This window comes from Perissodus microlepis, chromosome 1 (assembly GCF_051167445.1).
Source record: "Perissodus microlepis isolate ML-2025 ecotype Zambia chromosome 1, ASM5116744v1, whole genome shotgun sequence".
NCBI classification, from domain to species: Eukaryota; Metazoa; Chordata; class Actinopteri; order Cichliformes; family Cichlidae; genus Perissodus; species Perissodus microlepis.
In genome coordinates, this window is record NC_140461.1 from 16393212 (window position 1) to 16419638 (window position 26427).

A 26427-nucleotide genomic window follows, 5' to 3' on the forward strand; every position below is an offset into this window, starting at 1 on the left:
TAGTCTGCACAGGATCTTTCATTTTGAAAAATCACCTGGATTTTCTATGACGCTTGTATGTCTGATTATGTGCGCTCCTTATTTGCAGATTTACACAGTTCCCATTTAAAATACACCCGGTGCTGTTTTGAACTTTTGAAAATGCTGCAGTGCTTTTGACAGACATTTTCTTGAGTAAACCTGATTAGCTCTTGTAGTTGTATGTGGCCCGTTTTAACTTTGAGTTTTAACTATATTTTTTTATTCTTTTTTTGGAGGGGGATTGCTCTGTAATTGACACCATAATTAATCTCTTCATTGTAATAGTTAACTATACTGCGCATTGCCTACAAACTGGAGCTATTTCAACAAGAAGACTGCTAAATGATAGTCATAAGTTCACAGTTGAAAAATCATGAGGTCACATGCTTTAGGAAATAGAGGCTTTTTATCTAATGAGCATACAAGATCAAGTTCACGAGACACAGCACCACACTGTGCTGTGAGGCTGTAGGCCTGCAATCTAAAACAGCAATGACTGTTTAATTCTCAAGCTTACATGGCAAAAGCTGAAAGTTGGGTTTAGGGCTGTTCAATATAACGATATATATCGGATGACGATATAAAAACGTCTGTGGTTTCATTTTACGCATTTTACGCATGTTTCGTGGTGTTGCAAAATAAACTGTTTACAGCAATATTTTTTCATCGTTTTGATGGTCACTGTAGTGGCTATATAAATTTCTTAAAGTTCTCTCTTTCTCTTATATTTTCTATAACCACACTACGGACGGACAAGCGCCTGTTTTTATGCGTTGTGGTTAGCAACAACGATGGTAACAGCATCGCGTGTCCGCTTGTTTATGTTCCACATAAACCTTTCACAATAAAGCTCAAGATCCTGTTAAGACTTTCCAAAATAAACTGAATCACGTGAAAGAGCAGATTATTTACGGATGAGAATTAAAAAAGAACCACCAGGTGCTAAAAAATAAACCTTAGACTCAAACGTTAGAACAGGCTTTTCCCCGCAGCACGCCGTGTAATAAATACTCACAAACAAAACGGCGGCCTTTACAACTTATGTCTAAAAATGTATAGTTTCATGCATCGGTTAAAACACTCGACTCCAGCTACATGACGCACAGCTGGAAAAACTTCCCGCTAGACGAGCTGCCCGAGATTCACATAATTTACAGAAAATGTTACATTTTTGTGATTTATATCGTTATCAGGACGATAGAATTCTTATATCGGGATATGAGATTTTGGTCATATCGCACAGCCCTAGTTGGGTTGGTTCAAAGTAGGTGTTTTATTTCCACAATGACCATCTGTATTTACCTTCATCATCTGATGAGAACATGCCTGTTTTTGTTTCATGCATAAACATTCATATTCTGGGTCCTGTTTGGTAAAAAGTAGCCATAATGAGTTTGTTCTTTAAAGTTGGTCTTAAGAATAAGAAATACTTTATTTATCTAATATTTGGGAAGTTATTTTGTTACAACTGCCGGTAGCACATCTGACAAGAAATGCAACTACTTGAAAAAGTGTTTTTAAGCAAGACTGTTGTTTAAACTTTGGTAGATCAAGATGGAGAAAAAAGACACAAGGGATTAAATGTTACCACTTTCTGCCAATTAATAATAAGTATAATTATTGTCTGTTATTAGTCATCAGACTTGAATCGTGTGTTTTGAAGAGGACTGGTGTTTATGCTTGGTGTTACACTGTTCCCCACTGGAATAAAAAGTTTATATGGTTCAGTTTTGTTTAAAAACTGTAGCTGATTTAGTCAAATATTTATATATAAAAGGACTTCTGTTTTACAGATTGTTTTTTGTTTGTTTGTTTGTTTTGATTTTGGTACAGTAAGCAGAGCTTCCTAACAGAATGTGTGAATGATGTTTTGATATGCTATATGACAAACAGCCACACTAGAGGTCGGCGATATAGTCCTAAAATTATACTGCAATTTTTAAGAAAATTTGTGATATTTGTGACAATATAGGGAACAAAATTACTGAACTTTTTGTTTTTTAATTGGAAATTTTAAGTAAACGCATAAAAAGACTGCTTAACGCTTATAACAATTATATAACAATATAAAGTAATTAAAATAATTATCCTTTTAACTTGCCAGGAGCCTGTACTTAGCAAATATTTTTCAGTTTTATTATTTTCGATTGTTGGTCAAGCTTAAAGCTACTTAAAGCCCTATTTTTTCCACTGTGTAATTGCATCAGTAATTGCCAGCCACTGCTTGGTCTCTCTGTTGTATTGAGTGCCGTTATATTTGTTTATATTTGGGTTGCACATCATCAGCTGCTAGCATCTCCTCTGTCATAGCCTGGTTGTACTTGTTGGTGTGTTTTTGTCTAAAGTGGTGAAATGCGTTCATCGTGTCTTATCCAAACTTGTCTCATTGTTGTATGCCCTAGGGAACGCAAATCCATGGAATTGCTATGAGGGCTGCCACGATTAGTCGACTAGTCACGATTACCTCGACTATTAAAATCGTCGACGACTAATTTAATAGTCGACGCGTCGTTTGAAGCTTTGTAAGATCCCAAAAGACGCAGGAATAAGTAGTAGGATTTAATAGTATAATAATGGACTGAAACAGAAGATGGCAGCACTGCATGTACAAGGATGCCAGCTGCTGTTAAACCTCGAAGAAGCAGTGTCCGGTATCGTAGCTGTGTCCAAATTCAGGAATCGGATCCTCCTGTGCCTGAATTTGTAGGCCGATTACGTTACAGCGCCACAATGAAGACTGTCCAAATTCGAAGACTCCGACAAATGCGGCCTTCATTTCCCCAGATTTGAAGGATGGGTCGGGTGTATACTTCGTGGCCCAACCTATCCCAGAATTCATAGCGCAGCCCTGCTCAATTTCCAACAATGGCGGCAGCTAGTTAGTTTTAATATTTAGGGCCCGAGCACTGACAGTGCGAAGGCCCTATTGTATCTGCTCTGTTTATTATTAGGGCCCGAGCACTGACAGTGCGAAGGCCCTATTGTATCTGCTCTGTTTATTATGTTTATTATTATTATTATTATTATTATTATTATTATTATTTCGGCAAATGAATCGGCCTTTTGAGGGCCTAAACATGCTCAAAAACTCATGAAATTTTGCACACGCGTCAGGTCTGGTGAAAATTTACGTATTTTAATGTTCTCAGACATGGCCAGGGAAAATTGGCTCAGTAGCGCCACCTAGAAAAATGAAAAACGCGAGCCCCCGGTATGGGTATGACCTACATGTTTGAAAGTCGGTACACGTATATAACGTTCAGAGTCGAACAAAAAAGTCTATTATGGCCATGTCCTAAACCCAACAGGAAGTCCGCCATTTTGGATTGAAGGTGACATTTTGGCTCTGATTTTACCGTTTCCATGCCTTGTACTTTAACGAACTCCTCCTTGGGATTTGGTCCTATAAACTTCAAATTTGGACAGTGCCAACTACACACCTGGGCCATGTTAAATTGCGGAGCTTTTGAGTTTTCACAATACGGTGACGCCGTGGCGCCGCGGCGAATTTCAATGACTCGCCATGAAAATCTTATTGCCTCTCATTCTGTCATACATTGTCCGAGCTGGACCAAAGAGTACACATATGATAAGGCTCCACCCCTGAACACATTTCAACTGCCATATTTGACATCAGGGACAGCGCCACCTAGTGGGAACAGGAAATGTCATGTTTTACACTTTGGGGTACAGTATTGTGATGGGTGACATCTGCAGCCTCAAATTTCTCCAGGAAAGCCTTAAGGAGTTGGTCTTGGGTTACAGTGAAAACTGTGACTTTTCGCGAAAGGGTGTGACCCCAGCAGCATGGCGAACTTTGATGTCTCGCCATGGAGAAACAAATTAGTATAACTCAATGAAATCCAAGCTGATCAGAACCAGACTTTACAGGTATGATGTCAGACCCGCCCTGAACAGATTGATGTGCCCATTGTCGGGAATACGCAGAGCGCCACCTAGTGGCAACGGGAAATGTCATGGCTTTCACTTTGTTGTACTGATTTTCACAGGTTCATCGTGGCCACCTCAAAAGCGGTGAATATCACCATCAGTGCCTCATGATGCTTCAGTGCGAAAATTGTGACTTTAAACTGAACGGCGCACCCTGGTGGGAAGGCGGTTGACCATGAAAAATGAAGTGGCTTTTGAGGGGCTTGGAAAGTTTATATAGGCTTTAAATTTGGCCCACACCTCCAATGTGATGAACGCTTTGTTGTTATGTAACCATTTTCCTTGAATAGCGCAAAATGGCTCCACAGCGCCCCCTACAAAATTTCAAAACCACAGCCCCTGCTCTGTGTTTTATCTATGAGTCTGAAACCTGGTAAGCTTATAGGAGATATCAAGATGTACAAAAAAGTCTCTTGGAGCAATATCCCAAATCCAACAGGAAGTCAGCCATTTTAAAATGAATGTGTAATTTTGGCGAGATTTTCCCCTCTTTTCAGGCACCGTACTTTGACGAACTCCTCCAAGGGATTTCATCAGATTGATGCGATCTCCTGTATGTGGCATCTAAAGACCTTTGTGATGTTAAATTGCGAAGCTTTTTACGTTCAGGGAAACGGCGTGGTCATGGCGGCACGTGGAGTTTATATCACTCGCCAAAAAGCAGTAATCTGCTGTCACTCAAAAACACAATGTTCAATCTCTCCCAAAGGTCATAGGCGTGATGAGACTCAAGCTCGGAAATGTTTGTTATGCCATTTGTCAGTAATGGTTAGAGCGCCACCTAGTGGGGCGACTATAATCATGATTGAATGAGATGAAATGTTAGCTGGTGGTTAAAGGCATGAATTCCATCAATGTGACATCAGATCGGAGGTGCTGGTTTTAGGTGTTGGGCGTGGCTCGACGCGCCGGGGGTGCGAGGGCCCTTATAACGCTGCTTGCAGCTTTAATTATTATTATTATTATTATTATTTCGGCAAATAAATCGGCCTTTTGAGGGCCTAAACATGCTCAAAAACTCATGAAAGTTTGCACACGCGTCAGGTCTGGTGAAAAATTTTGTATTTTAATGGTTTTACATATGAGCACTGGGAAATGGCTCTAGAGCGCCACCTATGCCTTGTTAAATGCAGCCCTACGACCACATCGTTTGAGCTACATGTATGAAATTTGGCACACATATGTATCATGCCAAGACGAACAAAAAAGTCTGTGGGCCCATTGACGCAAACCCAACAGGAAGTCCGCCATTTGGACGTGAAGGTGACATTTTGGCTCTAATTTTGCCATTTCCATGCCTCGAACTTTTTCGAACTCCTCCTTGGGATTTGATCATACAAGCTTCATCTTTGGTCAGTGTCAACTACACACCTGGGCCATGTTAAATTGCGGAGCTTTTGAGGGTTCACAATACGGTGAGGCCGTGGCGCCACGGCGAATTTGGATGACTCGCCATGAAAATCTTATTGCCTCTCATTCTGTCATACATTGTCCGATCTGGACCAAAGAGCACACATATGATAAGGCTCCACCCCTGAACATATTTCAACTGCCATATTTGACATCAGGGACAGCGCCACCTAGTGGGAACAGGAAATGTCATGTTTTACACTTTGGGATACAGTATTGTGATGGGTGACATCTGCAGCCTCAAATTTCTCCAGGAAAGCCTTAAGGAGTTGGTCTTGGGTTACAGTGAAAACTGTGACTTTTCGCGAAAGGGTGTGACCCCAGCAGCATGGCGAACTTTCATGTCTCGCCATGGAGAAACAAATTAGTATAACTCAATGAAATCCAGTCTGATCAGTACCAGACTTTACAGGTATGATGTCAGACCCGCCCTGAACAGATTGAAGTGCCCATTGTCAGGAGTAAGCAGAGCGCCACCTAGTGGCAACAGGAAATGTCATGTCTTTCACTTTGTTGTACTGATTTTCACAGGTTCATCGTGGACACCTCAAAAGCGGTGAATATTAACATGGGTCCCTCGTGATGCTTCAGTGCGAAAATTGTGACTTTAAACTGAACGGCGCACCCTGGTGGCAGCGCAGTTCACCATGAAAAATGAAGTGGCTTTTGAGGGGCTTGGAAAGTTTATATAGGCTTTAAATTTGGCACACACCTCCAATGTGATGAGGGCTTTTTTGTTATGTAACCATTTTCCTTGAATAGCGCAAAATGGCTCCACAGCGCCCCCTACAAAATTTCAAAACCACAGCCCCTGCTCTGTGTTTTATGTATGAGTCTGAAACCTGGTAAGCTTATAGGCGATATCAAGATGTACAAAAAAGTCTCTTGGAGCAATATCCCAAATCCAACAGGAAGTCAGCCATTTTAAAATTAATGTGCAATTTTGGCGACATTTTCCCTTCTTTTCAGGCACCGTACTTTGACGAACTCCTCCAAGTGATTTCATCAGATTGACCCGATCTCCAGTGCGTGGAATCTAAAGACCTTTGTGATGTTAAATTGCGAAGCTTTTTACGTTCAGGGAAACGGGGTGGTCATGGCGGCACGTAGAGTTTCAATCACTCGCCAAAAAGCAGTAATCTGCTGTCACTCAAAAACACAATGTTCAATCTCTCCCAAAGGTCGCAGGCATGATGAGATTCGAGCTCGGAAATGTTTGTTATGCCATTTGTCCTTAATGGATAGAGCGCCACCTAGTGGGACAACTATAATCATGATTGAATGAGCTGAATTTTTAGCTTGTGGTTAAATGCATGAATTCCATCAATGTGACATCAGATCGGACGTGCTGGTTGTAGGATTTGGGCGTGGCACGACACGCCCGGGTGCGAGGGCCCTCATAACGCTGCTTGCAGCTTTAATTATTATTATTATTATTATCATTATTATTATTATTATTTCGGCAAATGAATTCGCTTTTTGAGGGCCTAAACATACTCAAAAACTCATGAAATTTTGCACACGCGTCAGGTCTGGTGAAAATTTACGTATTTTGATGTCCTCAGACATGTCCAGGGAAAATTGGCTCAGTAGCGCCACCTAGAAAAATGAAAAACGCGAGCCCCCGAGATGGGTATGACCTACATGTATGAAAGTTGGCACCCATATCTATCATTAAGGGACGCACAAAAAAGTCTATTATGGCCATGTCCTAAACCTAACAGGCAGTCCGCCATTTTAAAATTAATGTGTAATTTTGGCGACATTTTCCCCTCCTTTCAGGCCTCATACTTTGACGAACTCCTCCAAGGATTTTCATCATATTGAACCAATCTCCTGTGTGTGGAATCTAAAGACCTTTGTGATGTTAAATTGCGAAGCTTTTTACGTTCAGGGAAACGGGGTGGTCATGGCGGCACGTGGAGTTTCAATCACTTGCCAAAAAGCAGTAATCTGCTGTCACTCAAAAACACAATTTCCAATCTCTCCCAAAGGTCGCAGGCTTGATGAGACTCGAGCTCGGAAATGTTTGGTATGCCATTTGTCAGTAATGGTTCGAGTGCCACCTAGTGGGACGATTATAATAGTGGTAGAATAAGATAAAATGTTAGCTGGTGGTTAAAGGCATGAATTCCATCAATGTGACCTCAGATCGGACGTGCTGGTTTTAGGTGTTGGGCGTGGCTCGACACGCCGGGGTGCGAGGGCCCTCATAACGCTGCTTGCAGCTTTAATTATTATTATTATTATTATTATTTCGGCAAATGAATCGGCCTTTTGAGGGCCTAAACATGCTCAAAAACTCATGAAATTTTGCACACGTGTCAGGTCTGGTGAAAATTTACGTATTTTAATGTTCTCAGACATGGCCAGGGAAAATTGGCTCAGTAGCGCCACCTAGAAAAATGAAAAACGCGAGCTCCCGGTATGGGTATGACCTACATGTTTGAAAGTCGGTACACATATATAACGTTCAGAGTCGAACAAAAAAGTCTATTATGGCCATGTCCTAAACCCAACAGGAAGTCCGCCATTTTGGATTGAAGGTGACATTTTGGCTCTGATTTTACCGTTTCCATGCCTTGTACTTTAACGAACTCCTCCTTGGGATTTGGTCCTATAAACTTCAAATTTGGACAGTTCCAACTACACACCTGGGCCATGTTAAATTGCGGAGCTTTTGAGTTTTCACAATACGGTGACGCCGTGGCGCCGCGGCGAATTTCAATGACTCGCCATGAAAATCTTATTGCCTCTCATTCTGTCATACATTGTCCGAGCTGGACCAAAGAGCACACATATGATAAGGCTCCACCCCTGAACACATTTCAACTGCCATATTTGACATCAGGGACAGCGCCACCTAGTGGGAACAGGAAATGTCATGTTTTACACTTTGGGGTACAGTATTGTGATGGGTGACATCTGCAGCCTCAAATTTCTCCAGGAAAGCCTTAAGGAGTTGGTCTTGGGTTACAGTGAAAACTGTGACTTTTCGCGAAAGGGTGTGACCCCAGCAGAATGGCGAACTTTCATGTCTCGCCATGGAGAAACAAATAAGTATAACTCAATGAAATCCAAGCTGATCAGAACCAGACTTTACAGGTATGATGTCAGACCCGCCCTGAACAGATTGATGTGCCCATTGTCGGGAATACGCAGAGCGCCACCTAGTGGCAACAGGAAATGTCATGGCTTTCACTTTGTTGTACTGATTTTCACAGGTTCATCGTGGCCACCTCAAAAGCGGTGAATATCACCATCAGTGCCTCATGATGCTTCAGTGCGAAAATTGTGACTTTAAACTGAACGGCGCACCCTGGTGGGAAGGCGGTTGACCATGAAAAATGAAGTGGCTTTTGAGGGGCTTGGAAAGTTTATATAGGCTTTAAATTTGGCCCACACCTCCAATGTGATGAACGCTTTGTTGTTATGTAACCATTTTCCTTGAATAGCGCAAAATGGCTCCACAGCGCCCCCTACAAAATTTCAAAACCACAGCCCCTGCTCTGTGTTTTATCTATGAGTCTGAAACCTGGTAAGCTTATAGGAGATATCAAGATGTACAAAAAAGTCTCTTGGAGCAATATCCCAAATCCAACAGGAAGTCAGCCATTTTAAAATTAATGTGCAATTTTGGCGACATTTTCCTCACTTTTCAGGCACCGTACTTTGACGAACTCCTCCAAGGGATTTCATCAGATTGATGCGATCTCCAGTGCGTGGAATCTAAAGACCTTTGTGATGTTAAATTGCGAAGCTTTTTACATTCAGGGAAACGGGGTGGTCATGGCGGCACGTAGAGTTTCAATCACTCGCCAAAAAGCAGTAATCTGCTGTCACTCAAAAACACAATGTTCAATCTCTCCCAAAGGTCGCAGGCATGATGAGATTCGAGCTCGGAAATGTTTGTTATGCCATTTGTCCTTAATGGATAGAGCGCCACCTAGTGGGACAACTATAATCATGATTGAATGAGCTGAATTTTTAGCTTGTGGTTAAATGCATGAATTCCATCAATGTGACATCAGATCGGACGTGCTGGTTGTAGGATTTGGGCGTGGCACGACACGCCCGGGTGCGAGGGCCCTCATAACGCTGCTTGCAGCTTTAATTATTATTATTATTATTATCATTATTATTATTATTATTTCGGCAAATGAATTCGCTTTTTGAGGGCCTAAACATACTCAAAAACTCATGAAATTTTGCACACGCGTCAGGTCTGGTGAAAATTTACGTATTTTGATGTCCTCAGACATGTCCAGGGAAAATTGGCTCAGTAGCGCCACCTAGAAAAATGAAAAACGCGAGCCCCCGAGATGGGTATGACCTACATGTATGAAAGTTGGCACCCATATCTATCATTAAGGGACGCACAAAAAAGTCTATTATGGCCATGTCCTAAACCTAACAGGCAGTCCGCCATTTTAAAATTAATGTGTAATTTTGGCGACATTTTCCCCTCCTTTCAGGCCTCATACTTTGACGAACTCCTCCAAGGATTTTCATCATATTGAACCAATCTCCTGTGTGTGGAATCTAAAGACCTTTGTGATGTTAAATTGCGAAGCTTTTTACGTTCAGGGAAACGGGGTGGTCATGGCGGCACGTGGAGTTTCAATCACTTGCCAAAAAGCAGTAATCTGCTGTCACTCAAAAACACAATTTCCAATCTCTCCCAAAGGTCGCAGGCTTGATGAGACTCGAGCTCGGAAATGTTTGGTATGCCATTTGTCAGTAATGGTTCGAGTGCCACCTAGTGGGACGATTATAATAGTGGTAGAATAAGATAAAATGTTAGCTGGTGGTTAAAGGCATGAATTCCATCAATGTGACCTCAGATCGGACGTGCTGGTTTTAGGTGTTGGGCGTGGCTCGACACGCCGGGGTGCGAGGGCCCTCATAACGCTGCTTGCAGCTTTAATTATTATTATTATTATTATTATTTCGGCAAATGAATCGGCCTTTTGAGGGCCTAAACATGCTCAAAAACTCATGAAATTTTGCACACGTGTCAGGTCTGGTGAAAATTTACGTATTTTAATGTTCTCAGACATGGCCAGGGAAAATTGGCTCAGTAGCGCCACCTAGAAAAATGAAAAACGCGAGCTCCCGGTATGGGTATGACCTACATGTTTGAAAGTCGGTACACATATATAACGTTCAGAGTCGAACAAAAAAGTCTATTATGGCCATGTCCTAAACCCAACAGGAAGTCCGCCATTTTGGATTGAAGGTGACATTTTGGCTCTGATTTTACCGTTTCCATGCCTTGTACTTTAACGAACTCCTCCTTGGGATTTGGTCCTATAAACTTCAAATTTGGACAGTTCCAACTACACACCTGGGCCATGTTAAATTGCGGAGCTTTTGAGTTTTCACAATACGGTGACGCCGTGGCGCCGCGGCGAATTTCAATGACTCGCCATGAAAATCTTATTGCCTCTCATTCTGTCATACATTGTCCGAGCTGGACCAAAGAGCACACATATGATAAGGCTCCACCCCTGAACACATTTCAACTGCCATATTTGACATCAGGGACAGCGCCACCTAGTGGGAACAGGAAATGTCATGTTTTACACTTTGGGGTACAGTATTGTGATGGGTGACATCTGCAGCCTCAAATTTCTCCAGGAAAGCCTTAAGGAGTTGGTCTTGGGTTACAGTGAAAACTGTGACTTTTCGCGAAAGGGTGTGACCCCAGCAGAATGGCGAACTTTCATGTCTCGCCATGGAGAAACAAATAAGTATAACTCAATGAAATCCAAGCTGATCAGAACCAGACTTTACAGGTATGATGTCAGACCCGCCCTGAACAGATTGATGTGCCCATTGTCGGGAATACGCAGAGCGCCACCTAGTGGCAACAGGAAATGTCATGGCTTTCACTTTGTTGTACTGATTTTCACAGGTTCATCGTGGCCACCTCAAAAGCGGTGAATATCACCATCAGTGCCTCATGATGCTTCAGTGCGAAAATTGTGACTTTAAACTGAACGGCGCACCCTGGTGGGAAGGCGGTTGACCATGAAAAATGAAGTGGCTTTTGAGGGGCTTGGAAAGTTTATATAGGCTTTAAATTTGGCCCACACCTCCAATGTGATGAACGCTTTGTTGTTATGTAACCATTTTCCTTGAATAGCGCAAAATGGCTCCACAGCGCCCCCTACAAAATTTCAAAACCACAGCCCCTGCTCTGTGTTTTATCTATGAGTCTGAAACCTGGTAAGCTTATAGGAGATATCAAGATGTACAAAAAAGTCTCTTGGAGCAATATCCCAAATCCAACAGGAAGTCAGCCATTTTAAAATTAATGTGCAATTTTGGCGACATTTTCCTCACTTTTCAGGCACCGTACTTTGACGAACTCCTCCAAGGGATTTCATCAGATTGATGCGATCTCCAGTGCGTGGAATCTAAAGACCTTTGTGATGTTAAATTGCGAAGCTTTTTACATTCAGGGAAACGGGGTGGTCATGGCGGCACGTAGAGTTTCAATCACTCGCCAAAAAGCAGTAATCTGCTGTCACTCAAAAACACAATGTTCAATCTCTCCCAAAGGTCATAGGCGTGATGAGACTCGAGCTCGGAAATGTTTGTTATGCCATTTGTCAGTAATGGTTAGAGCGCCACCTAGTGGGACGACTAACTAATCATGATTGAACGAGATGAAATGTTAGCTGGTGGTTAAATGCATGAATTCCATCAATGTGACATCAGATCGGACGTGCTGGTTTCAGGTGTTGGGCGTGGCACGACACGCCAGGGTGCGAGGGCCCTCATAACGCTGCTTGCAGCTTTAATACTCTTATTATTCTTCCTGGGTCACAAAATAAATGTTTAACATATTTTCAGGCGAGAATGTAGCTGTGTAAACTTCAAATATCTGCTCAGTTTATCAAGACATCACATATTTTCAAAAGCGCTCCGACGTTTTTGGAGACGTCTGTTACCCACTAGCTCGATAGCTAACCGGGGTTCAAGGCTCATTAGAGCCGGTGAGAACACTGGACCCGCGGCAAATCGTTTTCAAACCCACCGCCGTCTTTCGCTACTCAGGTTAAACATGATATATAAGTCACTTAGATAACTTAAAAATGTTATTGTTTGGCTTTTTTCAGTATTTTATTTGTTCCTGAGTAAATCGGTTTGGCTGAGAAATAAAGTTTTTACACAGCTGAATAAACGTCAAGCAGACAACTGATTATCAGAAGTGTGAGATGCTCGAGAATATACTCCGGTGTCCTGTTATATTTTAGATAGCAAGGAGCAGAAGGCTGTTTATTAAACTCCACCGAGACAATCTGCAAATTTCAGTAAAATTTAATAAACTATCATCTTGTCTTTATTTTTAGTTAGCACCTTAAACACTTAAAGCTGTAAGCTAATGATCGTTATATAAGAGCAGATGCATGCTGGTGCAATAAGCTGTACATTTTGCGTCCAATGGATGCATGATCTGATTAGTCGACTAATTGCAAAAATAGTCGGTGACTAGTCGACTATCAAAATAATCGTTTGTGACAGCCCTAATTGCTATAGCAGCGATATCGCAATACAACATTTTTAAAGCACAGAAGAATTTATGCTGTTATTGTTGCTAATGGTGTGTGCATGGCCACAAATAGCGTGTATAGTTCCTAATTCTCTTCCTGCAGCACTTTATGTTTACGTGATTGTTGAGGTGTCCTAAACTGCATCGTTATTATAAAAAGTCATTAGTGTCACTCGATGTTAAGCTGTACCATTTCTGTTCTTATCTGATTATAAAGAATAAAAATAATACTCAGGAGAGGAAATGATAGCTGTGGAAAAAAATATTGATGGACATCATGTTGGATGGCATTCATAGTAAAACAAATGTTTAAATTTACGTTTAAATGAACACAGGGTTTGTGAAAGAAGATTAGTGCTTGTATATAACCTTCATATACAAAATCTGAAATTTAAAAAAAAATGTTATGTTGTTATCTTCTGCAAAACATTGAGGGTCTTAATCTGTCATCTCACCTATTATGACTTCAGTCAGTACCATTTGTTCCTTTTGGCCAGCTGTCTAGTGTTTATTTTCTTTTCCATTTAATTTTGAGTCGCTCAGGGTCAAAAGTTTAACTGTGAGCAATTACTTAGCAGCTCAGGCTTGCTGAAAAGGTTCTGCAGCGTTGAAGGATGTAATATAATGCCACAGGAGGAGCGTCACAGCTGACCAGGGGAGTATCTGGATTCAGATGGTAATAATAGCAGCAGCTGCCATTTCTTGCCTTAGATTATTAGCCTTGACAACTAAGGCTGTCTGCTTTTTACAGCCTTGTGGTATGCTCCTCCAACTTACTTTATATAGTGATTGTAATTTTGTAGGCATCCAAATTAAATCAATCTTAGTTTCCTTTGAAATCGAGTTCTAGATTGAAATTACTGGAAGCTCACATCCAAATCTAGACATCCTAATTGTTCAGTTGGGCTCCAAGCGCTGTCTCCTGTCTTGGGACTCCCATCAATTAATGTCTCAAATCACAATGCACAAAGCTGAAACTGAAAGTATAAGTATTTCATATGAGGGTCAGGAAGAATATTGTGATCATGCTGGTTAAACGGTGTAAAACTTGACTGAATGATGGTCTCAGAAATGTCAGTGGTGTTTTGTTTTGTTTTTCTTTTTTGCTGTGAATGGCTACATTGTATGTTTAGTGGTTGCATGTGGTTACATTTGGATTACTTGCATAGTTGTTAAACAAACAGTGGAAACACAGAGGTCATCCTTTTGTAATGTTGTCCACTTCTGTACAGGATTCATAAAAATGGAGCTCAAAGATGGGTTCGATATGAGTAAGAATTGATCCACCAATGCATTTTCCATTGTGTTGGGAAGTATTTGGTTACACAGGTGACTAATAGAAAGTGTTCATAAATTGACATTAGTCTTGAGTTTGAACTTCAAGTATCTTGCAGTTAGTTTGGGTGTGTCACTTGTGCTTTTGACCCCCTGGAAACTTGAGCCCTGTGTGCAGAAACAACTCTGAAACAGTAATTGTAAATAAACTAACCTGAGTATCTGGGACAGATCAGTATATGTGTAAAAGCAAATAAAATATAGACCTAGTGTGGTTGATGAATAGAGAAAAAATAATATAGTATTTTCACAAGTGCTAAAGTGAGTCTTGGAGGTCTCACCTGGGATAATTTAAATCGTGTTAACAACATTAAGCCCCCGATTACGTTACAGCGACACGACTAAGACTGTCCAAATTCGAAGACGCCAACAAATGTGGCCGACAAATGCGTCCTTCATTTCCCCAGATTTGAAGGATGGGTCGGGTGTATACTTCGTGGCCCAACCTATCCCAGAATTCATAGCACGGCCCTGCTCAGTTTCCAACAATGGCGGCAGCTAGTTAGTTTTAATATTACTCTTATTATTCTTTCTGGGTCACAAAATAAACGTTTAACATATTTTCAGGCAAGAATGTAGCTGTGTAAACTTCAAATATCTGCTCAGTTTATCAAGACACCACATATTTTCAAAAGCGCTCTGACGTTTTTGGAGACGTCTGTTACCCACCAGCTCAATAGCTAACCGGGGTTCAAGGCTCATTAGAGCCGGTGAGAACACCGGACTCCTGGCAAGTCATTTTCAAACCCACCGCCGTCTTTCGCTACTCAGGTTAAACATGATATATAAGTCACTTAGATAACTTAAAAATGTTATTGTTTGGCTTTTTTCAGTATTTTATTTGTTCCTGAGTAAATCGGTTTGGCTGAGATTAAAGTTATCGTTTTTACACAGCTGAATAAACGTCAAGCAGACAACTGATTATCAGAAGTGTGAGATGCTCGAGAATATACTCCGGTGTCCCGTTATATTTTAGATAGCAAGGAGCAGAAGGCTGAGTTTGTTAAACTCCACCGAGACAATCTGCAAATTTCAGTAAAATTTAATAAACTATCATCTTGTCTTTATTTTTTGTTAGCACATACCTTAAACACTTAAAGCTGTAAGCTAATGATCGTTATATAAGAGCAGATGCATGCTGGTGCAATAGGCTGTACATTTTGCGTCCAATGGATGCATGATCTGAGTAGTCGACTAATCGCAAAAATAATCGGTGACTAGTCGACTATCAAAATAATTGTTAACAACATTAAACAATGATTATATAATTACAGCTTCTTAACTTTAACCTACCCAAGTCTAATGAACACCATTACAAGTTCATTTTGGTTTGAAGTTTAAAAGTAGAGTCCTTATGTCACTTCTTTTACAGTGGATCTCAGGACACTCTCTTTTTGGACTCTTATTCTTGTTATCTTTTTCTCTTTCTTTTTCTTTTGAGCCCTATTTGGGATAAATGTGATAAAGTGCTTCTTACTAAAAAGACGTTAAATGGTCCCACCAAATAGAAACACAAGTTGTGATTGTGCAGAGAGCTGCCAACAGAATAGGTTGACCTTATCGCGTTGCTCAGAATAGAGTCAGAGGGATAGCGCACAGTGCTAGTGTTATCACAACAACACAAGTGGGCATTCCATCAGGGATATTTATTTAAGGAGACATTACAGAGGGACCAAACAGCCCATACCTGTCTAAGCTGTGTACACTTCTTGTTTTTTGATTGATCTTTTTCAGTTAGTTGGAGATAAGACATTAAGAGTAACAGTGCTCCTGTTTAGCATTTAGAGCATTTAATAATATTTGTCCAATTTTGTATTTAGATCAACATGCTTCTTTTAAATGTAGTGTCAATAGAAGTATTAAAGTCTTTGGAGTCCAGAAGCATGCATCTCAATGAATGTGGTCCAACATAAAAGTAGGTCATGGGGTGCAGCATGTTAGAGGTAACCAGAATTCTGAAATTTGTTATACTTTTTACTCTTTGTTGCTTTTTCCACATACTTTAGTTTCAGAATATTTTAACTATGCAGGTTTCTGTGAGTTCTAAGTGCCTTACCCTCACTCACAAACATACACAAATGATGGGAAAAAAAGAATAAACCACTCTTAGACAATTGGACATGTGGGATTGATGTTGCTATATAACTTTATTCTTATGTTTATCTGTCTCTCAAACTCGCTCCCTCTCCATTGGTTGCCTAGAGACCTGCAGTCGGATGCATGGAAATGGCAGGAAAAGGTCCGGCAAACCTTTGAGAAGTTAGTCATCTGCTATGTGGAGGTGTTGGTGGGATTGCAGTGGATAGTGCAGAACGGTGAAGGTGTTCTGATGTCGTCCACTACAACAATCTTTCTCTGAGCCGTATAACATATGTGGATGTGGTGATGGGTGGGTTGTTGTTAGTGGTGAACAACTCATTGCAGTGTCATCAAGGAGGGGTGAGACAACAGCAAAATTAGACTGGTGCCATGGGTCAGTTTTTGTGCACTCAAAGTAAGTTAGTCTAGCCCTTGACCAAGCAAAGAGAAAAATGCTCTGGGAAATTTAGCATGTATTTTCTTTTCTTTTTTTTGACAGATTCTAAAGCTGAGTTCAAGTGTGCTTAATTGCTCTTTTTTTGTGGTAACATGACAAAAATGGACAACATTAATTGCTGTGGATCTAATTAAATTCTTTCTATTCTTTATTCTCCACAGGTATGGCCTCACAAGTCTTGGTCTACCCACCACACGTTTATCAAACCCAGACAAGTGCCTTTAGCAGTGTGAAGAAACTCAAAGTTGAGCCCAGCAGCTGTGTGTACCATGAGAGGGCACACCCACGGACTTTTCTGAACAGCAGAACCTTTGGCATTGTGCATCCAACGAAACAAGCCCACTCGTTTGTGAACCGAGACTTGGCAGTGGGCCTGAAAGTGCGTGGAAGACAAGAGTACCCGGTGCAGACGGTCGTGGTGCGTGGTGTACAGAGACAACAGCCCGGTAAAAGAGGTGGTGGAGCACCAGGCCCATTTGTGGCCCAGCAGCAAAGAGAAGCAGGGGTTGTCCAGTCACAGGACAAGGAGCAGCAACAGCAGAAGACAGACATAGCAAGTGGGAGCAGCAGTGGAGCAACAGGGGCAGGAGGAGGAGGAAGGGGAGAGGGTGGTGAGGGAGGTGAAGAGGAAGAGGGCGACAGAGAAGAGAACTGTGGAGGTTTGAACTCAGCTGACAGCTCTCAGCGATGTGGGCTGAAACGTAAAAGTGAGGAGCTGGATAACCGAAGGAGCACCATGCAGATTGTGGAGGAACTGTCAATGTTGCCTGCCATGTTGCAAACGACGACTGTGGGGAACGCAGCCATGACAGCCCCAGCGGCTGTGGGGGCTGGAGCGGGCCCCTCCAAACAGGGTGTAGGGCATGGGGCTGTAGGGGCAGCAGGAGGGACGGGAGGAGTGGATGGAGACTATCAGGTTGTGCAGCATGAAGTCCTCTGTTCCATGAAGAATACTTATGAAGTTCTCGATTTCTTGGGACGTGGCACATTTGGTCAGGTAGTGAAGTGCTGGAAGAGGGGCACAGGTGAGGTAGTGGCTGTCAAGATCCTGAAAAATCACCCTTCATATGCAAGGCAGGGTCAAATTGAAGTTGGCATCCTTGCTCGTCTGAGTGGAGAGAATGCAGATGAGCACAACCTGGTGCGAGCCTTTGAATGCTTTCAGCACCGCAGTCACACCTGCCTGGTATTTGAGATGCTTGAACGGAACCTGTATGATTTCCTGAAGCAAAATAAGTTCAGCCCACTGCCCCTGAAAGTGATCAGACCTGTGCTACAACAGGTAGCTACAGCTCTGAAAAAGTTAAAAAGCATGGGTCTGATTCATGCAGATCTTAAACCAGAGAACATAATGCTGGTGGACCCAGTGAGGCAACCCTACAGGGTGAAGGTGATAGACTTTGGTTCAGCCAGTCACGTGTCCAAAGCAGTGTGTTCCACGTACCTCCAGTCTCGGTACTATAGGTGAGTACAGATATGAATGACAAGACTGTATTTGTTTTTTCATTTTTTAATGGGTTCGGTATTAGTTCAGTGCAGTCTTGTACTCTGTATCCATCCCAGCATAATTAGTTTAAAAATGTCTTTTCTCAAGCAAAACAAGGAAATGTCTCCCTACTGCACAACATCCTGTGTATTTAGAAGGCACATACCATAGACTGTGAAAAAATTTAAAAATGTGACCCTGCAGTGTTTACTAACAGACTACAAGCTAACTGCTCATCTTCCTGGTGCCACTGAAAAATATGTAAGATGTGGAAAACATATTTTAAATCAAGTTTAAAAAAAGTGTCTTTGTGAATAAAGATCCACCCTGCAAGAATGCAGGGTGGATCTTTGGATTTAAAAGTTAAGAGGATTAAATATATTATGTTACAGAAAACAAAGGCAAAAGCAAACATTTAAAGATTGATATTATGTGTACATGTAGATTAAGTAAAGAAAGGTAATGACAGAAGTTGGTGAATGCCATGCCAGAGGATAATGGGGGTTCTCTTACAGGGCTGTGTATAAGATGCGAAGTAGATGTAATGTCTTTTGTTTATGCAGGAAAAAGATCTGGGCTTCTGATAATCTTTGGCATGCAATAAAAAAAACAGTGAGACAAATTACTTTTGGCATTATGTTATGAATGCTTTGGTTTGAATAGAAAAACAGGCCTGAAGTGATATCAACTGCTGTGTAAGTCAGGAGTGACCTAGTGCACTGTTTGGTTTCTGTCTTTCTTGTATAGGAACCTTGAAATGATAAGAGGATATAAATTAGTCTTTTCATACTAATAGGTTCTCAGATGTCAATTATTTGCCATAGCTTGCGTATATATTTCATAAAGACAACTTTCCCATTGAGACTCAATGTTTCATTTACAAGAGACCTATTTCAGAGAAACATTAAAATGACAACAACAATAACAGTATTCTGTACATATGCTTTTAACAACAAGATATTTTTAACTAATATTGTAATTGGGGGATTTGTTTAGTCCAACCACATGAAATTTTATATTGTGTTTGAGATCGGGGGTAGAGGGGAAAAAACGTTCAGTCTAGTGACTGATTGGATGAACACAGGGTTGACTAAAAAAAGGATTTATGGCAAGGTGAGGTCTGTTTCTGTTTATTATTTAAAAATTTAAAAAGATGTGGAGTTTGTTTCAAGTATTTAACTTAAATTTCATCGCCCTTCACTGAAACTCTTAATATGAGGTACAAAGAGATGGCCTCCTTTACTTGATTTGACATAATCAGGCTGAGAAACCAAAATAGAACCTGCCAGAGAGAGAACAGAAACTTTAGAAATTGCCAAATCTGTGGTGCGACCGTGGCTCAGGGGGTTGGGAAGCGTATCTGTAACCGGAAGGTCGCTGGTTCGATCCCCGTACTCTCTGTCCTGGTCGTTGTGTCCTTGGGCAAGACACTTTACCCTACCGCCTACTGGTGATGGCCAGAGGGGCCGATGGCGCGATATGGCAGCCTCGCTTCTGTCAGGGCAGCTGTGGCTACAACCGTAGCTTGCCTCCACCAGTGTGTGAATGCGAGAGTGAATGAATAGTGGCATTGTAAAGCGCTTTGGGTGCCTTGAAAAGCGCTATATAAATCCAATCCATTATTATTATTATTATTATTATAAATCTAGAATGTAGTATATTCTAGACTATATTCCAGACTGGTCGTGGAAGACCACAGAAAATAACTAAAGATTGTGACTGCAAATTCTTTCCTTGGATAAGAAAAGCACTCCACAAAATCTAACCAAGTAAACCACACCGTTGAAGGATAGGCATATCATTGTCAGTCTACAGCCAAGAGGCGCCATCATCAATGTAAATACAGAACACACTTAAGAGTAGGAGTGATAGATATAACATAACATCATCTGTCAAACACGGTGGAAGCAGTGTTATGTAATGGGCATCAATAGCTGCCAGTGGTACTGGGTAATTGGTGTTTCTTGCTAAGTTTCAGACAAATACTGCAAAACTGATTGGATGGCACTTTGTCACAGTGCAAACAGAGTATGACCCAAAAGCAATACCTTCTCGAACCAACAAAGCATGCTTTTTAGTTAAAAAAGACAAAACAGAAGTAAGACCCACAAACCAGCAGCAGCTGAAAGTGGCTGAAGGAAATGACCAGCAGAACATCTGAAGGGAGGAAGCATTTTAGAAGGGCCTTGGGTTGTAGGCTTCAGGCATTCATAAGGATTTTCATGTAAATATTAAAAACAAGCTTCATATTTAAAATGTGAGCTTGTCCAATTACTTTTGAGCCTCTGAAAATGGAAGAATGTGCATACTTTGATAATTTGAATAAAAACTGAAAGTCTGCACTTTAGTCACATTTAGAATTGTTGGTTTTAAAAATTCACTGTAGTTGTACAGAAATGAGGTTCCAAAAAATGATGTTTTACTGTTTAAAAACTTGAGAACTACACTTTATCAGAGCAGTTGTCTATTCAAATGGAAAGACTGAGATATGAAGGGCTTCATACTCTTGGTGCTTCTAACTTGGTTTCTTTGCCTGGGACGGTTGAGGATTTATGAGCCACATTCAGAACTGGCTATTATAGTGAGCAGCTTTTGCATAGAATTTGAATAATTGTTCCTGCCTGCACAGTCAGACAGTGGAACAGTGTGCATTGCAGGCAATTCTATACTTTGAATAAAAATGGATGCAAATAGTATTTGATAGCTGTATTCATTTGCTTTTACTGTAGATTGTTCTTTAGTGTCTAAAGTGAGAACTTGGCAATTACTTTGACCGATTCCCTGCTCATTGTTTTATGGGAACTGTGGAAAATACTTGCTAATTGCAATTATTCCTTGTATACTCCTTTCATTCCAGGAACTCATCAGGCTTTTGTGTGAATGTTGTTGCGATGCATATACACTTCATTTCAGGAACTTGTTAAAAATAAAAGTGTCAAGGTTCTAGAAACCAGTCTCACCACTTTAATGGTTGCTGGGAAATAAATGCTGCATGTACAGCAAGCCAAGAAAAATACCCTTACTTACATCTTTACTATGATAATGTGTAGATATGCCTGCAACTACACAGCTGAAAGTGTGACTTAGTAACATGTTTGGCTCATATGTTTGCTGGTTCTGCTGTTTATTTTTTGTGGACAGAGGTATGACGTAGCACAGGAAATGGTGACCGAAAAAAATAAATAAACCGAGAAACCAAGCTATGCATAAAAACAGCCAAGCAGTGACGCAATTAAGAGCTGGACTTTCCAATATTTCCATTATTTGTCATCTTAACTTCACTGTCTCTCAAAACTGTCTGAAAACAATTTCTGATGCATGAATTTCAATTCTTGCATTATTTCATCACAAATACTCATTTAGCAAACCTCTTGGCTGTGAGGGGAAAAACCCCACTTAGCAGCTGTGAGCTGGCCAGTCAGCCAACAAAATTTGTGATTTGGAGCAAAATGGATGCTTTCATGAGTTATACAATTCTTATTAATTTCTAATTCTAGCCTTTCCTTCCAAAGTCATAACAGAGCTATAACTTTTTTGTTTTTCCTCCACACTTTACTCTTTCCATCAATTTGATGGAGGCTGGCTTTTGTCCTATCATTTCTGTTCCTCAGCTCTTTTGGATTCTTTGTATGCTGCTGGAAAGTAACGTCAGGCCTTTCTGTTTTTGCTGTTTTCCTATTTTCCATGTACCTTCTTTTAGAATGCACAACTGTTGAGCTTTGATCAATATTTGATGTCCCATCTTTATCTATCTTTAACATCTATTCTAAGATTTGTCAAACTGTAAGCAGACAGTTTTTTTTTTTTTTTGGACTATATTGACGTTTTATTTATTTTTTACCTATGTTTGATTTCATTCTCCTGTTACAGCAAAATTGTTGGAATGACAACAGACTAATGAAGTGAAATATCTATTGTAACTCTGTCGTCCCTCTGTAGTTTACCCCTGTGGGACAAGAGTATGCGAAGCACACTGTGGGGAAACTGCGTTGCTGAGGGTGAAATTGGAGGGTTGCTAAAAATAGCTCATGGGATGCTGGCCAGTGTGCTTTGACTTCTATAGATGGTGATGCACATAGGCAGCCAGAATGAAATAAGGACAGCTTGAAATACTAGAGAACTCTGACTTACTTGTTCAAGGTCAACTAGCTCCACAATGTCAGCTGTTTTGATTCCCATATGTCGATGCACATTTCTGTGTTCGCTGTGCTGACTGTTTAGTTCACCTTTCTGAGACAGGAGATGGTGGACACCTCAAATCTATCACCCACTCTTACCAATAAGTTTGACAGATACACTGACTGCTGCCACAATTTACAAGCATTTGGCCGTTGGCCACTTGTAATTTGCCACTCCAGTTTGCATAGTCAGCAAAGCTGGAGTGCTCATAACTCCAGGGTAGAATTGACATCTAAAAATTACAGTCCCTCCAATCATCTGCTATTTTAATATTTGGAAATTGGAAATATTAAGTTGTATTTATTTACTGTGAACATATCATGGTAAGTATCCTGAGTCTTTACTGGGAGGAGTTCATGACATTTTCTGCTAGTTCATTAACAAGCCTCCCCAGGAGCAAATACCATTCTCTTGCAGGAAATGTTCTTCAAAAAATTTTTTTTAATGGGATAAATCACAGAAATGAGTGATTGAGACAGGTTTACATTGACATGGTCATTAATTCTGTGAAACAATAAGCTGTGCGTCATTCTCCTATCCATGTGTAGAATAGTTGGCCTAAGACTGATGGATTAAGTGTCCTTGAAAAGTAGGTCTGTGAGCATTTATTCCATTGGACACTCTTAGAAACTTATTTGTGGGCATGGAAACTTGTGCACACACAAGCATCTTCCCTTTTATGAACAAAGTCCTTCTCTAGACTGTTGGGTAAAGGGTTTTTTCTAAGTATTGATGTGGTCAAAGTAGCTTGCACTGGCTTGCAGTCTGTCATTTGGCAAGCACTTAAAAGTTATGCACTGTCGAGACTAGTTCTCATAGTACTTTTTGTTATTCTAAATGCTCTCACAAACAGCAGTAGGTTTGTTCCATTATTATGTTTGTGTCAGAGTGGTGTGGATGGCTCCTTTTGTAAACTCCCAACGGCACATTTGCACTCCCACCAGAGTGGTATTAGCTGTTGTTGGTGTCACGGGGTGAAGTTTGGACTCAGGAGAATATTCCCCAGCCCTACAAACAGTATGATGGTATGAAGAGCTAAAGCTGGTGTTTTTTTTTTTTTTTTTTTTTTTTTTTTTTTTTTTTTATTGGAGCAGGTAATAGAGCATTTTACCACAGGCAATATCAGTAACCCCACAAAGAATGTAGAATTTTATGTTTCAAAAGATTAAATATATGTGAACATAACTCAGTATAGACACTTTTTTTGTTTTGATACAAATATTATTTGAATAATGAACTTTGTAGTATTATTATCAATGCTGTAAAGCTACAGTTCACTAAAACATTGTTCTTTTAGTTGTTAGTACTGCATCAAATTAAATGGTTTTGCTTTTGTCTCTTTGAGTTGGTAGCTTAGAGCACAAACATAAGGGGGAAAACAAAACTGCAAGTTTAGCTTTAAAGCTTTGAATCCAATATCTGCTTTCTACTCTGTTCTGTAGTTACTTCGTTTTAGAGAGTAGTATTTTAGGGGTAAAAAAATGTAAGCTGGCAAGTACATGCAATTTTTCCACAGTCTTCCCAGTGGATTTTAAATATCCAGAGGTATTTCGTTTTCCTGTCACCCTAAGCCCAGAAACAATTTCTTTAGGCCATCTTAAGTACCTTCTTAAAACCATCAAAACAGTAAAAAACACATTACACCTGAACTGGAAAAAAGGCTTTCCTAAAGCTCAGCTCTATGTCAACACGTTGAATGGTTTACATCTGTGAAACATGCCTGAAAGCTTTGTATCCTTAATCTAAAGCCTGTGTAGATCAAAGTGCAAGTGGTTCCCCCGCCCTTTGTTACACTGCCTCTGTGTTTCACTGAATAATGCAGGAAGCTCTGAGTGTGTGTGTGTGGTATTGCAGTTCCTGGTAAAAGCATGCAGTGTGGCTCCATTCTTCCTTCATGGAGGAACCATGTTGTCAGTTCTTCTTTTTAGCTGACCTTATAACAACTGCAGTGTGGTTCAAATAAATGTCTCTGTCACAACAGTTTTACTCAAAGGCTTGTGTAAGCATGCAGCGACAGTGATCCTTCCCTCTTCTAATGTGTAACCACCCTTATTTGCTCTTTTCTGTATGAGCTAGTTAGATATCTCTTTACACTTTAATCCACCCTGCTTTGTCCTCAAAGTAAAGACCCAAGGACTATTTCTGTATTGTGAGATAATGGCCATGAATAAGAATTCATGTTTAGTAGGATGATTTCTGTCAAAGGCAAGGTAGCGGTCAGTGCAGTGTTATTAACGTATTAACGCCTTGTTCTGAAGTGACCTCACCAAACCAAATCCTACACTGTGTCGGCCTAAATATTTTATGTGTCTATAAAACCATAGAATTGTTCAATCCACACCAGTTAACAAATTACTTACAACACAGCACAAACACGTGGATTACTTATGTTCTTCCAAGTAAAATTTCTGGTTTTGTCCATAGAAGGTATTAAAAAAAAAAGATATAATTTTGGGCTTTGGAAGGTGAAGCCAATGCAGAGGTCTGTAATCTGTAAAAACCTTTCTGATCAGTATATTGGCTCGGTCACCTATTTTGAATCATAATAAATGAAAGATTCTCTGAAAATATTGCCCATTGTCAAGTTCAGAAAGGAGGACTGTCTAAGATATGCTCATTGGCTAATAACCTGTGATTGACAAGTTTTTCTTTTGGGGTTTGGCAATCAAATCCACCCCTGTTCTCACATCTGGTTTCAAAATTCCAACTTGACCACAGTGAATGGTCTTTACAAACCAATGGGTTATATTGTTGCCACCTCCATCTTTTATCCTGTTACTAGGACGCTGGGAAGGATGTAGAATGTGAGATATTGGGTATAATTGTTGTGTATAGTTACTGTTAAGAATTTTTTTTTTTTTTTGTGTGTGTCTGTGTGTGTGGCTCCCAATTGTTTTGCCATGGTCTCTGTTGGGAGTATATGGCAATGTATTGTGTCGTTTGCCATACACAGTTGGCAAATATCTGTTTCTGTTAAAATGTTCAAGCACTCTTAATTCTTGTGTCTATTTGACTTTGCACCAGTTTAAGGACTTTATTTGATAAGCAGTTATTACTAATGCGGGTAAAGTGAACAGAAGCACTTAAGTAACCTAACATTTGGTGAAGAAGAAACAAAGTAAACTTATTATATTACCACATTATTAAAATTGACTAAACCTGATAATACAAAGACGCAATTCGTCTGTATTGTCCCTTTAGTCTATCTGACTGTGTCTCATAGAATCACTGTATTGTAATACCATCATGATTGCTAACATGCTGATGGTATTATATTGTGAATTGGGCTGTTATTCCCCGTCCTTCAGCAAGACTTTGCTTAGCTTCTGTGCCAGAGGGGCATCTGGTTCTTTTGTTTGCTTGTTTTTCCTCTACATCTCTCTTTTCTTTGGTAGTTCTTAGATCTTAAAGTTAACTGCATCCACAACGTGTATACTCGGCACTTTCCCCTTACCTCTGAAGACGTGGGCAGTTACTTAGATGCTTGATAAATTCTTACCAACTTGAAAGGGAAGCCATACACTTGTGGGCAGAGCAAGAGGAATGCAGGTGTTGTGCAACTTCAATTTTTAAGACTTTTTATTTTCTGCACTTTGAAGGTGCAATTAAGAAATAAGTGCTTAAAGTTTTAAAAACATGTTTAGCGCCATATTCTGTCAGTACGGAAGGTGACCTGGAAGGTCATGTGGTTGGTTGCGGATAATAGACTTAAATTAATTTATGTTAACTCGCTAGTGATAGAATTTTATGTAGAGGAGCATGACGACACTAGAACTAAAAATCAGTTTAAGGGAATCACTTTAGTGCTGCTCCAGGCTGCAACAATGAGTTTTGTTAGGAAACAGAGGATATACTGTCCACTTTCACTGTCTGTCTCTTCAGCAGTAATTGGCTGTCGCTGTTTGGCTAGCTGCAGTCATACGGGAAAATCCAGCTGTTAGCTGTAAT

The 26427-nt window shown here is 40.5% G+C and overlaps 1 protein-coding gene across 3 annotated transcripts in view; it reads left to right on the forward strand.

Moving 5' to 3' along the window:
- hipk3b (homeodomain interacting protein kinase 3b) overlaps positions 1 to 26427 on the forward strand; it is a 54338-nt gene that overhangs the window by 3001 nt on the left and 24910 nt on the right. For all 3 annotated transcript variants that reach the window (XM_084932212.1, XM_084932231.1, XM_084932222.1), the window contains exon 2: positions 16976 to 18278. In XM_084932212.1, the coding sequence (XP_084788338.1) occupies positions 16976 to 18278 (1303 nt within the window). The remainder of the gene's footprint in view (positions 1 to 16975; positions 18279 to 26427) is intronic.